Here is a 15,660-nt window from a genome sequence, read left to right as displayed (position 1 = left end):
AGTCTGAGTAGGAAATGCTCTCAGTGGAATCCTATTACAGTTCCAAAAGATTCACGTAGAAATAACTTCTAAAGAAAGCAAAACAATACAGCTTGGTATCTTTCTTCTTTGTTTAAAACATCGCTGCATCAAAATACTTAAAGGTTCTTAAACGACTTTGAATCAAACACTCTTGCTGTCACTTAGTGGGTCTTTTAAAGCTGAAGAAGTATCTGAGCGTGGTAGCTCCGGATTACAGGTTCGGTCCCATAACTGATCTGAGATTCCATTTCTTCTGAGCTCCAAGCGATGATGTTGCTGGGCCTGGACTACAGTTTGAGTAACAAGGGTGAAGACTATTATCGATGTGCCAATATATTTTAAATTTGAGGAAATACAATGAAGTTTATAGGCAAATTTTTGTCCTGCTTAAGATAATTAGCTTTTTAAAGACTCCCAAAGACTTCTAAAAAGTATGTGGGATAATACTTAGTTTTACCTTGCTTTGCTTTTTAAAAATGAAAGATTTATGTTCTGTTCTTTGCACTGTTTAATGTTCACAGTCTTCGCGCCCTGCCTTCCCACATACTGGCTGTGGTTTGCATTAGAAACTCCTTTTCAAAACTGTAAAATGCATGCAGTTTCTCCTCTGTTTGTAGGGGTAACTCTGGAAGCAGGACACTATGCACAGACAATCCCAAACTGCTGTTAAAACTTAGCACAAAATGGATTTGATGTAACCTTGTATTTATGGTGATTTGGGAACACGACTGCCCTTCTACAGACTTCATGCCGAAGTACAAAATAGCGAGGAGGTCCAGGATGCCTCGGCATAGGCGGACGCTAAACTCCCCTCTTCCCACAAGCACATCAAAATACGTACCTATATAAAGAGCAGTAACTCCTGATAGGCAACTGAGGGCTGATTGAACAGTTTCTGCAAAACAAACAGAAGTAGGAGACCAAATAGGGAGATGGGAAACAGCAGGGATGAACAAGGTGTCCCTGACCAGAGCTCTTCCAGCCTGGCAGTCTAGAGCCCCAGGTGCCTGCCTGGCTCCAACTAGCCTGCCAAAACTACCCAGCACTCACAAGCTACACAGAGGTCACTTCTACAGAAGACCACTTTTTATACAAAAAAGGAGAGCGAGACCTGGTAGAGAAGAAGAGCTGCAAGAGCAATATGGAATTCCCTGAGATTGGAGCTGCCAGTGAGCACCGCTGTACAAGTCCCTCTGCACCTTGAGAGGGTGGGCAGGAGCTCAATCTAGGTGCTCTCGCCTACCTGCAGGTTTGCTACAGCTCATTTTCAGAATTACTATCTGAGCCAATTTAAGCCCCAAAGGGAGGAAACAGGATCAATAGGGCACACGGCTGGTCTCCCCACCTGGAGCCTCTTGGGCTCAGTAGGCACATGCCTCAGACACTGTAGGCATCTGCATGGCTCTAAGCACCTCTCCAAAAACCACCTGGCACACACAGCCTACACAGAGGCCACTTCTACACAAGGCCACTTTGCAAAGACTGGGAGAGATGGCTATTTTGTCTAACCCATATTAACGAACATAGGAAGTGACACAATGAAAACAAAAGAATATCTCTCAAATGAAGAGACAAAAAAGTCTCAAAAGAAACCCTAATGAAGTGGAGATAAGTAATCTGCCTGATAGAAAATTTAAGGAAATAGTCATAAGGACGCTGGTCAAACTTGAGAATGGGATAGAGGAACTTAGGGGGAACTTCAGCAAAGAGAAAGTATAATAAAGAACCAAGCAGAGCTGAAGAATACAGTAACTGAAATGAAAAATAACCAGCAGATTAGCTAATAAAGAAAAATGAATCAGTGACCTGTAAGACTAGTGGAAATCAATAAGAACAGCAAAAAGAAGAGATTTTTAAAAATGAGGATAGTTAAAGGGACATCAAATGCACTAACATTTGCATTATAAGGATCTCAGAGAAAAAAGAAGAATGGTACAGAAACTTTACTTGAACAAATAGTAGCTGAAAACGTTCTTAAGTTTTCAGGGGAAAAAGGAAACAGACATCCAGGTCCAGTTTGCAAAGAGAGTTCCAAACTGGTGACTCCAAGAGACCCGCACCAAGACATATTGTAATTAAAATGGCAAATGTTAAAAAGAAACAGTTTTGAAGGAAGCAGAGGAAAACAACTAGCTTTACACAATAGAAACCCCAGAAAGTATAAGCTGATTTTTAAAAATTTTTAAATATGATTTTATTGATTTCAGAGAGAGGCAGGGAGAGAGAGAGAAACATCAATGATGAGAGTAATTGATTATAAGCTGATTTCTCACCAGCAACTTTACCAGCCAGAAGCTTGTGCTGTAAGAAAGGAACCTACAGTCTAGAATAATTTACCTGGCAAGATTATCATTCATAGTTGAAGGAGAGATTAAGAATTTCCTGGGGAAGCAACAACTAGAGGAGTTCATCTCCATTAAACCAGCTTTATCAGAAATGTGAAAGAGTTTTCTGTAAGCAGAAAAGGGAAGGCCATAACCAGAATAAGAAAATACGGTAAAGAAAAATCACTCACAGATAAAGCCATTACTTAATAAATGCAGCAGATCAGACATTTAAAAAGCTACGACAAAGGTCAAAAGACGAAAGTATCAAACTCAACTCAAATTTCAATAATTGGGAGATAAGCAAAAGAAAAAGATCTAAAATATGACATCAAAGATATAAAGCTCTGAAGGGGATATTAAAAATACAGTCCTTTAAGGATATAGTCGATCTTAAATGCCTTTCGGCTTAAAATAGACTGCTAAAGGTAAAGAATGATATATATAAATCTCATGGTAACCACAAGCCAAAAACCTACAAAAGATACACAAAGACTAAAGGGAAAAGAACCCAAGCAAAACACTAAAGAAAACTCAACGCACAAGGGAAGACAGCAAAAGTAGAAAGGAAGAGAGAGGAACTGCAAAAACAGCTAAAAAAAATCAAAATGGATTAAAGACTTAAATGTAAGATCTGATCCCATAAAACTCCTAGAAGAAAACATAAGTAGGAAGCTCTTTGACGTCAGCCTTAGCAATATCTGTTTGGATAGGTCTCGGGAAAGGGAAACAAAAGCTAAAATAAACAAATGGGACTACATCAAACTAAAAAGTTTTTGCACAGTAAGGAAATCATCAGGAAAACAGCCTACTGAATGGGAAAGGAGATTTGCTAATGACATCCAAAATACATAAGGAACTCATGTAACTTAACACCAAAAGCCCCAAACTCTCCCATTTAAAAATGGGCAGGGGGCTTTAATAGACATCTCTCCAAAGAGGACATACAGATGGCTGACAGACATGTGAAAAGGTGCTCAACATCACAGGTCATCAGGGAAATGCCAATTAGGACCACGATGAGACGTCACCTCACCTGTCAGAATGGCTGTTAAACGAGTGCTGCTGAGGACGCCGATGCTGGCTCTGCCGGTGGGGTCGTCAGCTGGCACAGCCACCACGGAAAGCAGTGTGGACACTGCTCGAGAATTTAAAAATATGATCCAGCAACTCCACTTCTGGGTATTTGTCCAGAGAAAACGAAATTGCTAATTTGAAAAGATATATGCAACCTTATTATATTCATTGCAGAATTATTTATAACAGCCAAGATATGGAAGCAACCTAGGTGTCCATTGATAGATGAGTGAATAAAGAAAATGTGGTACATATATACAGTGAACTATTACTCAGCAATAAGAAAAAACAGAAAGAATGAAATCTTGCCATTTGCAACAATGTGGGTGGGCCTAGAGGGTGTTATGCTAAGTGACATATGTCAGACAAAGTCAAAATACCCTGCGATTTCATTTATGTGTGGAATCTAAAAACAGATGAAAGCAGAAAACAGACACACATCCATAGACACAGGGAATAAGCTAAGGGTTGCCAGGGGGAGGGGTTTGGGGTAATAGTGAATTGAAATTGAAATGGAGAAATGAAATGAAACGTAACGATGAAAAGAATGAGACGTAGCGTAGCAAAACAAACGGAAAGGCTGTCCGCATACATGTAAGATTTGATTATACCTCGGACTCCCCGGGGAAATGACTGCTGGAATGTGCTAGGCAGCGTGTGGTAGAGGGCACATGGAGGCAGGAGACGCTGGAGGCCCTCATGTCATTCCCTACAGAGCACGTGACGGGGAGTCTGTGTGGGAGAATGTCGCCAAAAATTATTACATATAAGGAGACTGCTGTCAAAATAAAACTGTCCCTCAGCCATTGGCTAAAGAAAGCGGACAAACACCACCACCAAAGTACAAAATAGTATAAGTAGTCATTTTTAACATCATTAAACATCATTTAAATTATGATGAAAATGGCCACAAATTAAAGTATTCTGGTACATTTTTCTGTTTCTTAGCTCTCAGCTAAGAATACTGACAGAATAGATCCCAGACCGGGCTGAGAGGGGCCCCATCCACATGCTCCTTCCTGTGCCCTCCCAGTTTCCTTTCTTAGCTAATTCTTCACATTTTCTCGTCTTGGAGCCCACAGCCCTTGCCCTGTCGTTCGCTGCTGCTGCAGTCCCGTTTTGCGTGTCCTAACTGTGTGCTTCCAGAAACCACATGCCTTTTTTCTTCATTGTTTTCACTTATTTGTCGTGAGTACTTTTTTCACGGATGCATTTTTTTTATTCCAGTGATACCATTCCAGGATAAGTGGGAATTTTCCAAGTTCATTAGAATTCTCTACGTAACTTATGTATTTTAATAATGTGACTAAATCATTTTCTGGATTTTTTTATTAAGGATATTTATTATTTGTTATCACATAAACCTGTTTTGAACTTTAGGTTAGTTATGACTGATGCAGTAACTTTGTAATTTTAAGTCACCTACTTAAAGGATTAAGTCACAAAGTCTCTTGGATTTACTGTCTGTAGTGGCCAGGTCAGGTGGTTGGCAGTATAGTGACATGGGACTGAAAAAACAGCAGGATCAAATGAACTTGAACATTTTTCTAGTTGGTTCTCAAATTCTGGAGCATTCAACAAACTCTTCAAATGTTTTAAACAGAAATCTACTAAGAAACAAAGATTTTGTAGTTAGTGGAGAGAGCACACCTGACGAGATTTAGACCCATCCCAGGAAAACGGGAGGTCTTATAACCAGTTTTACAGAGATCCTCCCTCAGTGCAGACGTCAGGATGCATCTGCAAATGTGCGACTTGTCATACAGCGGATTTCTAAGGCAGCATTACATGCATTAAATATACACGCTCTGTGTCTCCCCTCAGTCTTAGGTGCTGGAGACCAGGGCCATTTCTCCCCCCCGATCTGTTATTCTGTGAAAGACTTTGCATGATTGACTTGAGGCTAAATGTTTCCGAGATGAACAGATTGCACAGGAATTCAGAATCCACTCATCTACCTGCTGGATGATCTATAAGATTCGAACTTAAAGTCGCCTCTTGCACAACATTCCTCTTTCCAGTTCCTAGAATCAGAAAAGTCATAATATCTGAGCCCAGCTGACAGCTTTCCTCCCATCCTGCCCTGTCATTGATTTCATCCCAGGGATTACGCCACACACACTTCCTTTTGGTTTGTTGTCACTATTTTATTCAGCCCCTTTCCCTTCCTCTGTTCAGCACCTACCTAACTGGTGAGAGCCACAAAGAAGTAAAGTTCCTTTCTCTATGAGAAGAAGAGATGAGAGAAAGGTTTGCTTTTATCACTAAAAGGTATCTGCTTCCTGGGTTTCTTTTCAGCTGTCCTTTCTTTTAAAAATGTTCAGTGAATATGTAGATGTTAGTAACCTCAGCTAAGATATGACAGCAAACATCAAAGAGGACACTTAGATTCCAGTTTCCTTGGCTAAGTTACCGAATTTTATACCATTCCAGTTTCAATGTAAACTAATGTGGACTGACGGGCTTTGGCTCAGGGCGGCTCAGCAGAGTAATGTTCCCTTGCCCTCTACCTTCTAGCGGCTGTAGTTCTAAAAGTGCAGGGATTTTTTAGCCTGGTGGCAAATAACCATAGAATCTGTTCACGTTAAGCGCAGGGAGGAAAAAAGTTCTTTTACAGAATCCAAAATACATTTCACTTAATCTTGTAAATTTGTTTATTTTCAACTTATAAATATTAACCCTGTAAAGGCATTTATTCTTTGTCTTGACCAGAATATATTTTATCATATAAAGAAAAACCAGCAAAAGCTTCTTAGATTTTGAAAACTTCGAATTGCATTGCCTTAAGCCCTTTGACCCCCTCCACTTCTGTCCGAATGAAATGAACTGGAAGTGTCCCAGAATGTGCATGGCGGGGAAGAGGGAGATATGTGTCCCAGCCCGTCATGTGAGGCGCAACCCTAGGTTACAGTCAAGAGCTTGGGAGCAGACTCCACAGAGCCCAGTGGGAAGGGCAATTTGGTAAAAACGTGGTGGCCTTGATCCCAGGGCAAAGGGGAAGACATGACATCCCAACTAGAACGGCAGCTTGGGCCTCCCAGCCCCCTCTCCTTGGTTTCAGGATTCCTCTGAGGCTACAGCCAGCCGGGAAAGTAGTTTTCGGACTGTCATGAGCTTCACAGTGTCTCTAAACAGTTGAAATTAATTTAATGAATGCCGAAGCTAATGCAAAATAACTGATTAGTAATTGGGTTTCAGAATTTTATCAAATAGCTTTGTTGTTATATGAAGGAAATGTTCTTGGCTTTTTGTTTGTTTTTAAAAATATGTCCACATTGATTTCGGAGAGGAAATGAGGAGAGAGAGGTAGAAACATCAATGATGACAGAGTCATTGATCGGCTGCCTCCTGCACGCCCCACACTAGGAATCGAACCCTCAACCTAGGCCCGTGCCCTGACAGGGAATCGAACTGAGATCTCCTGGATCCTAGGTCCATGCTCAACCAGAGCCACGCTGGCCAGGCTGAAGTAAATATTTTTAGAAATTTGTTGACCCTTTTTATCTTTTTTAAATACTGGAATTATGCTTCAAATTCTATTTGAAGAATTTTACAGAAATTCATTACAGAAAAAAAATGGACTCTGAAGCACAGAAAACTAAAGCTGTGTTGGGAAATTCAGCGACAGGCCTAAGCATTGCCTCACTACCCACAATAGTCCGCAGGAAGTTGCTGTCACAAGCCGTCCAGTAACAGTGGTGGCTCGCGGTGGTGGGCTCCCACCAAGAGAACTACTCAAGTTGCAGATCTAACCTGTAGCTCTGGCACTCACTGGGTAGGAGCCCCTGAAGGGATGGCAGTGCCGAGCATTCTGGAAAGCCGGCTGGGCAAGTTCCGCTTTAGTCCGTATGCTGTGGTCAGTTCACTGAGGCTGCAGTTTTCAATTCAAAAGTCAATGGCCATGTGTGGCTACCAAGGACTCAACTGTAGCTAGTCCAGTGCAAGATGTGCTGGAAGTGTAAATACTCACCAGATTTCATAGTCCAAAAAATGCAAAATCATGGCAAATGTTAATATTTTCCCTGCATTGGGTCAACTAAAATATATTAAAATTAACACTGCCTATTTATTTTACTTTTTTAATGTGGCTTCTAGAAAATTTAAAATTACCCAAATGACTCACAAATTTTTGGACAGTGCTGGACTAGAGAATAAGAGATTTTACAAAGATACTGCTACAATAATAGTTTGATATGAACTTTAATTATGTAGGAGCATCCCTTACTTGAACTGATGATTTCATTGACAGTATGTGTAAAGGCTTTATTTAAACACAAACTCTGTTGGAATCATCACCTTTTTAAGTTTCATCTCAGAGGTAGATTTGAAACTGTGGTATTAGGAGAACACATTTCTCTCCGATCTTTCCCATTGTCCCTAAAGATAAATCATGAAATATTTACCAAGTACTTTATATGCAGCGGCTCTATTTCTTGTTTACATGGAATAAATAATACAGCACAGGGATAGAAGAAGGGTTTCTAAAGTGAGGAGAGTTGAACATTTGAAATTATTTGAACAGAATTATCTAGTTCTTAGATCAGGGACTCTTAATACAGTTTAATTGTCCATTTTCTAAGTAAACTTCTGAATTTCACTTCTCTGCACTTTTATGTTTTTTTCTGATGCTGTCTCTTTATCTCCCTTTAGGAAATCGGAGCTTCCTGCTCAGTACAGCCCAGGCTGGAGTAAATCAAGCACTCCGGCAGAGCCAGCACTCTGAGTGGCTTTCAAAAGCTGCTGCCGCCCCTTTTTCTTTAATTTTGTTAAAATGTCAAGATCTACGTTAAATTTGTATGGCTACTCTGCAAAACAGTATGGAGGCCCTGAAAAATTAAAAATAGAGCCCCCCCTGTGATCCAGCAGTTCCACTTAGGGGCTCCATAAGTGAAATTGCTATGTGGAAGAGATATCTCCCCCTCCCTGTTTATTGCAGCCCCATTTACAGGAACCAGGACATTGGAACAACCCTGTGGTCATCGGTGGAGCAGTGGCGAAGGAAGGTGTATACATGTGCAGTGAAATATTAGTCATGAAATGTCAAGAAAATCCTGACCTTTGCAAAACATGAATTGACTCAGAGCATTTTGATACTAAGTTATATATAGACACTTATATGTAGGCTCTATAAAAAATGTAAAAAAAGATTTGTGGGTGTTAGAGGCGGGTGGTGGGGTGAGGGAATTGGATGAAGGTGGTCAAAAGCTACAAACTTAACAGTTAAAAGCATGTATTGGGATGTATTGCACAGCACCGTGATTATAACTAGTAAAACTATTGCATGTTGGCAAGTTTCTAAAAGAATCGATCTTAAAATATCTAATCAGAAGAAAAAATAATGTAGCTGTGTGACTTGAAGGATGTTAACTAAAATTATTATGCTCATCATTCCAAACTATACACGGCAAATCACTATGCTGAGCACCATAAACTCAGTGTTGCATGTCATAGCTCAGTGAAACGAAAGGGGCAAGAAGATCTATACAGGTGTTCTGTTTCTTTCACTGTCATGAATGCAACTGCTAAGACGTAATGCTAACATCGCAGTGTCACATGAATGAGGTCATTATCCTGTGATCCCTCTTTGAAATGGATACAAATCTGGGCATGAGCACCTTCCTGTTTTCCCTTAAAGAGCAAGTCAACACAGTGTCCTTTTTCTTTTTTTTTTTTTAATCTTTATTGATTTCAGAGAGGAAGGGAGAGGGAGAGAGAGAGAGAAACATCAATAATGAGAGAGTCATTGGTCAACTGCCTCCTGCATGCCCCCTGCTGGGGGTCGAGCCCGCAACCCGGGCACGTGCCCTGACTGGGAATCGAACTCCCCAGGTCGATGCTTAACTGCTGAACCACGCCCGGCCAGGCAACACAGTGTCCTTTTTAAAAGTTTCTTCTCAGAGGGAGATTTAAAACTGCGCTATTAGGAGAACACGTTTCTCTCCAGTCTTTCCCATTGTCCCTAAAGATAAATCATGAAATATTTACCAAGTACTTTATATGCAGTGGCTCTATTTCTTGTTTGCATGGAATAAATAATACAACACAGGGATAGAAGGTGGGGAAATGATGACTTCTATAAAATCTAAAAATTTGGAGAAATACAGTTCAAAATGAGACATTTCATTTGTAAAAAATGGGATTTGGAAATCTTTTTTTCCAAAGCTAATACCAACTCTTAAGATTTCATGCTTTCAACAACTCTACTATGTGTATTATAGTTTATTGTAAAAAGTCAGTACAAATATGTGTATACTACAGTCTTTAAAAATTAAAAACAAGATTGCTGAAACCTGGGAGTTTGAGCAAGTTTGACTTCCTTAACCAAAAATATTATTGGGGCAGGCCTGTGTGGCCCAGCGGTTGAGCATGGACCAGCATCTACGCAATCGGGGTTCGATTCCCGGTCAGGGCACATGCCCGGGTTGCAGGCTCGATCCTCAGTAGGGGTCGAGCAGGAGGCAGCTGATCAATGACTCTCTCATCATTGATGTTTCTCTCTCCCTTGCTCTCTCTGAAATCAATACAGATTTATTAAATATGTATATATTATTGGAAAATACTCTTACAGTAAATAGGGTAAAATTCCATTTTAAAAAATTATTTGTAACTTCTTGGTGATTTAGAGAAGCTGTCAAGTTAGTGTCTAAGAGTCCATGGCAATTTGGAGTGGGTTGCATACTTCTGTAAAAGGTTAGAAGGCGCTAACACGCCTAACAGCGCCGGCTCGGTGCAGAGTGAACACTGTGGCTTGTAGTTTTCTTAGGGAGAATCCCCCTCTTTGGGAGACAGAATCCACTGTGAACTCTGGCCTGGGGGTTCCCTCCCTGCTGGAACAGAAAGCTCTCACTCAAACAAGTCACCTGACGGTAGGCGGTTTTGTAGGGAGTCAATTCATCAGGTAGCCCCAAGTGGTATCAGAATTAGTCTGCGGGGGTCTCCCCTCACCTGCTAAAAGGCAAGGTAACCGCTAAGCCACGTATTTCAGAAAAGGCAGCTTAACTTTGTGTGGGTGGGTGGCCCCGTGAAGGGAGGAAAAATCAGCTCAGGGAGCACTGCATGCTCAGGTGGAGCAGGTCCCTCCCGCTCGGAGTCCCTGCAGCTGGCAGGGCCTCTTCCAAATGAGCAAGCGGGCACAAGAGGGGCTGCTGCTTTTTTTTTTTTTTTTTTTTTTAACGTTATTGATTTCAGAGAGGGGAAAGGAGGGGGAGAGAGAGAAAAACATCAATGATGAGAGCCATTGATCGGCTGCCTAGCCCTCAACCCTGGCATGGGCCCTGACCGGGAATCGAACCCCGATCTGGATCCTAGGTCAATGCTCAACCTCTGAGCCACGTCCGGCCAGGCCTCATTTATTCTTAAAGGTTTGGGGCTTTTAAACTTTTAGTAGCACAAATTGGGCTAAAGAAATGTTGCCCTGAGGAGGACATGTTTGGAAGATCAGAGTGAACCAGAGTAAATACTATTTTACTCTGGAAAGTGTTCCTTCCCTTTGTAATCTCTGGCGACGGGCATTTTTCAACCAAAGACTGTTATACTTACCAAAATATATTTACTTTTATAATAGTTTCTGCTTCAAATTTACTTTTTTTTCAATGTAATATATATGAGATTGATACGTAAGTATAAATATGCTGTCAAATAATTTCTCAGTTACTGAAATATATGGCGAAACAAGTTTTCTGTAGAAACCTGAGAAGGAAGCATATTTGAATTAACTCTTAAAACAGGAAGAATGTATTTGTAGCGAAATGGGAAGCCCCATGTGTGCAGACCTTTTTGTTCATTTTCTGAGAAACGTGTTCTCCAAATCTGGTAAAATAAAATGTAGGATGGATCAAGTTTAATTTGTGGCCATGTGTTTATTTCCAGTGTGTTTTATTTCAAGTCAGAGTGTGTTTCTAATCGGGCCCGTCTTCTCTAACCATTGCACTGCCACCGTGGTGGCTCCTGCCCCTCCCCTCCAGCCTGATCCAGACCCTGGCTTCACCCCCAGCCCATCGCGTGCCTCTTGCTCCCAGGTGTTCAGGGACAGCACATCACCTGCAGCATGAAGTCCAGGTTCCTCAGCACGATGCGTGAAGACTTTCTACCATTAAATCCCAAGTTTTCTTCCCAGGGCACCTCTTTCTGCTGCATTTTTTCAAGTTGCCTACTCCCAGTCAAGCCGGACCGTCTGCACTGGGCAGTGTTCCTGGTCCACTGGTGCCTGGACCGCCTGTAATCCTGTTAGATCCAGGGCATCTTGCATGGCCGGCGCATCATGCCCATTCCATGAAGCTTTTCCCAGTTTCTGCTCTGGTGTCATATTACCCAGCTTGAATGATCACATCTGAGTATCTGTAGACACGTGTCTGCCAGAAGACATATCTTCCACGTCAGTTTAATGCATGGACATGGCTAAGTAAGTAAAATCCCAAGTCCAACAATGAAATTATGAAATTTGATTTGTGTAACCATTAGGATTTTTTTTTACTTATGCAAAACATTCTTACTCCTGGCATTAAATCAGATTGTTAAACCTCTGAAATCAGACTCAGTGTGTCTCAACCATGGCCATACACTGCAGTCACGGGGCGGGGGGGGGGAGCTTTCACCCAATCTTCCAACATAATTGTCGCCTGAGCAGAGGGACTTTTTTAAAGCTCCCCAAGTGCTAATATGCAGCTAAGGTTGAAAACCTCCGCTTTAGTGACAAGCCCACAGTCCATTTGTACATAGAAACTTACAGAGACAGGAGGTAAAGGCTTATATTTACTTAAGATATTTGAGTTTTTATTAAATCAGCGTATTAAAGAAATCAGAAAATGCCTAAGACTTGAAATAAGGTCTTGTTGCCTAGCTAACCAAACAAGATTATCTGTGGTTTAAATATACAAGAAGCAATCTTTCTAATACCAACACTGGATGAAAACTAGCTTGACTATAAATAAAGCATTTTATCAAATTTTATGTGGCTTTAACTTGAGGTTATTTTTTATATTTGTATATTGGTATAAAATATATAGGGAGAACATTCAAGGTGACTAACAACAAAAGTTGTCTGCAAAAATGCTGAAAAGACCTGGGACAGGAGGAATTCGCATTTGCATTGGTGAAGTAGATTCTAGGTTTAAGGAAAGTAGGCAGCTCTGGTGTTCTAAAATTGAGTAATGCCTGGCCCCTAATCTTGTAACTCAGAATAAACTTTTTTACATATTTTAAGAATTTGCATATTTGTACTCAGGAACAGGATTTAACCCTAGTGTACTGACTTCCTGAAATCATGCAAAATTGAGTGACTGAACTCATTTTTTCTTCTAACCTACATTGCTTTCATTTCCAGGTTCATCCATGAAAGGTTACACTAAAATGAAACTGTTTTGTTTTTTGTTTTTGTAAATCGTAGCACTGCTGCCCTCGTGTGGACAGTTAGTGTGTTTGACAACCCCTTAGCCCTTTAAATTCTTTATTCAGAGGTTTCAGTCATTAATTACCAGAAGCCCTTTGTCATTTCCTTTTGGATGTAGTGTTAACTAGCTCTTTTCTGGTTTCCTTCTGTGAAATTAAAATTTTTTAAATGTCTAAACTCTGTCCCTTATTGCTTAATATGGAGGAAGTACAACACTGGGGTTTGTGGTCAGTAAACTACTTTCCTTCCCTCTCCTTTACATACCAGCAGAAAGTGAAAAAATTATCTTCAGAACAGATCACACCGAGAGCACTATGCACCCTGATTCCTGACTTGCTAACCCAAGAAAACCTGCATAGGGGTAGTATCACTGATATTAGCAGGAGGAGCCACTTATGGTTACATTACTTTTACGTAGCTTTAAAAAAAACGGAATTATTGTATGTTGCAGTGGCAAGCCTTGTCCCAAATATTGGAAACAGCTCTGCTCCCCTGGAACTTACAGCTTGTTGCTTCCTTGAGAATTTTGGAGACTACTGTCCCTCGGATGAGCAGTTATTTATGGTTTTCGGGAAAATGATTGGTCTCTGATCACCTACCGCCACCTGAAAATGCTCCTAGGAAAATACTCCTTCAATTTGCACTTGACATGGCACTCAATTATGAATCTTTCTGTTGGATCCCATAGAATCCAGCTTCTGAAGTTTTCGTGTGTAGGTGAATCACAAGGTTATCTTGATAAAATGCAGGTTCTGATTCAGTAGGTCTCAGGCAGGGCCCAGTGTTTGCATTCCTGGGAGTTCCACATTCTGCTGTGTGTGGCAGGCTGTACCATGGCCTCACAGATATTGGGGTACTAATACCTGGGACCTGTGATGTTACCTGCACGGCAAAGGGTTTTTGAAGATGAGATCTTGGATGTGGAGAGTACCCTGTATTATCCAGGTGGGGCCCTAAATGTAATCACAATCTCCTTTTAAGAGGAAGAGGGAGTTTTGACTACAGCAGAAGGCAATGTGGCCACTCAGGCAAAGTGCTGCTGGCCTGGAGGATGGTGGAAGGAGCCACAAACCAAAAAATCGCAGCTCTAGAAGCTAGAAAATGCAAGGAAACGGATTCTCTCCTAGTCCCTCTGGTGGGACCGTGGTCCTGCCAAAACCTTGATTTCCACCCAGTGAAACTGATTTCAGACTTAAGACCAGAACTAAAAGAATGAATGTGTGTTGTTTTGAGACACTGTGTGAATGTTTGAGTCCCTCCAAAATTCCTCTGTTAAATCCTAACCCCCAAGCTGATGGTAGTAGGAGGTGGGGCCACTGGGAAGCTATTAGGACATGAGGGCTGAGGCTTCATGAATGGGATCAGTGCCTCCATAAAAGAAACCCAAAAAGTCCCCTCACCCCCGTCATGTGAACTTACAGCTAGAAGGCACCGTCCATGAAGCAGAAAGCTGGCTCTCACTAGATACCAACACTGCCAGCGCCTCGATCTTAGACTTCCCAGCCTCTAGAGCTGTGTGCAATAAATTCCTGTTGTTTACTGGTTGCCCAGTCTGTAGTGTTTTTTATAGAGGCCCGAAGAGACTAAGATGCCCAGTTTCCTGTGATCTGTTACCACAGCCACAGGAAATGAACCACCAGTGCCATGGGTCCTCAGAAAACACTTTGAGTAGCAAAGCCTTTTAGAAGCAAGAGCACAGATGAGTGGTTCTCAGCCCTGGCCACGCATCAAAATCACATGGGATGAGTTTAAAACAAACAGCAGAAAGTAACGCCCAGGTCCCATTCCTAGAAGAGTTAAGCCAGAACCTGTAAGGCTGGAGGCTAAGAGTCACTAATGTAAAGGCTCCTTTGAGAATCTAATCAGAAGGGAGGGTGGTGCTGTCTCATTAGAATAAACCCAAAATACAACTTTCCTTGTGTTCGGGAAAACTCTTAAGTCCCCCAAAATATGGACACGCTAGTCTGCCTAGTAACCCCCTGAAACGATATGCCAGCTTCTCAATGAGGCCTGGGCCACCACCTCCCTGCAGAATTACCAGGTTCGAGACTCGACACATTATTTCACCTAATTGTGTTCAGATTTGCTGTCTCAGGCTTCTTAAGAACTCATCAGCATTTATTCCCACAGATGGGAATACCGCCAGGACAACCTGCGGGAGGCTGAGTGCTCCTTCCGTCCAATACGCCCTCCCACTCACACGCCTACAGCTAACCGTGTGGCACAACCCAGCTAAGCGGGACCCCAGCTGACAAGGCATTTTCTCCCTAGTTGGAAAGCAAGGCCTCGAAAACCAGGTTCAAGATGTGTCCAAAAGAAACATTCTGCTCACTAATTCGAACTTTTTCTACTTAGTCACCTGGGGACTGGAATCAGAGCAACCTGACCACAGAATCCATGTCTCTCTTTTTTTTCCAGTACCTAGGCTGGAGCTTGGGACACAGTACACTGAGCAAAATTTGTTCAATTTGTTACAACTGGCCCCAAGCTCTTAGCCCCATAGGTACGGCTGCAGCCTACCTCAGCAGAGAAGAGACTAAAACAATTCAGGGTTTTAACTATTCCCACCGCCACACCCTGGGGATTAGAACATGGCACCTTCGATCGACAGCCTGCAACAGCACAGGAGCTGCAGGCAGGGGGCGGCCCACACAGGGGCGTATTCCCAGCAGATGCGTCACCCCCCCACCTCACACCAGCGGGCAGGGCAGCCATCAGGAGTCGCTGCCACATACCGACAGCCGCTGGCATGAAGTGCTGCAGGTCCTTCCCAGCTGGCCAGGCAGAAAGCTCATCCAGGAAGGGACCACAGCCCTGCCACCTGAAGATCCCACGTCTCGCCCCCTGGAA

At 42.1% G+C, this 15,660-nt stretch overlaps 1 protein-coding gene and 1 long non-coding RNA gene across 17 annotated transcripts in view; one reads left to right on the top strand and one right to left on the bottom strand.

Annotated features, from left to right (window-relative positions):
- The window catches only part of LOC308549180 (membrane cofactor protein-like), a 38,919-nt gene extending 30,203 nt beyond the window's left edge, over nucleotides 1–8,716 (top strand). For 7 of the 16 annotated variants that reach the window (XM_081121564.1, XM_081121561.1, XM_081121571.1 and 4 more), the window contains one exon: nucleotides 8,073–8,228. In XM_081121564.1, coding sequence (XP_080977690.1) covers nucleotides 8,073–8,145 — 73 coding nt within the window. In that variant the 3' untranslated portion in view covers nucleotides 8,146–8,228. Of the gene's footprint in view, nucleotides 1–5,600; nucleotides 5,694–8,072 lie in introns of those variants that run through there. The other 9 variants (XM_081121567.1, XM_081121563.1, XM_081121572.1 and 6 more) reach the window with 7 other exon arrangements.
- Nucleotides 8,173–11,264, bottom strand: LOC308549182. Its single transcript, XR_013997725.1, has 2 exons — nucleotides 10,702–11,264; nucleotides 8,173–9,231 (listed from the first exon to the last, which is right to left on the bottom strand). It is a non-coding gene; the product is annotated as an uncharacterized lncRNA (long non-coding RNA).
- Between the last annotated feature and the right edge of the window lie 4,396 nt (nucleotides 11,265–15,660).

Source organism: Miniopterus schreibersii (genome assembly GCF_964146895.1).
Source record: "Miniopterus schreibersii genome assembly, chromosome: 19".
Taxonomy (NCBI): domain Eukaryota; kingdom Metazoa; phylum Chordata; class Mammalia; order Chiroptera; family Miniopteridae; genus Miniopterus; species Miniopterus schreibersii.
The sequence above is the reverse complement of the archived record's forward strand: the minus strand, read 5'-3'. Positions and strand labels throughout refer to the sequence as shown.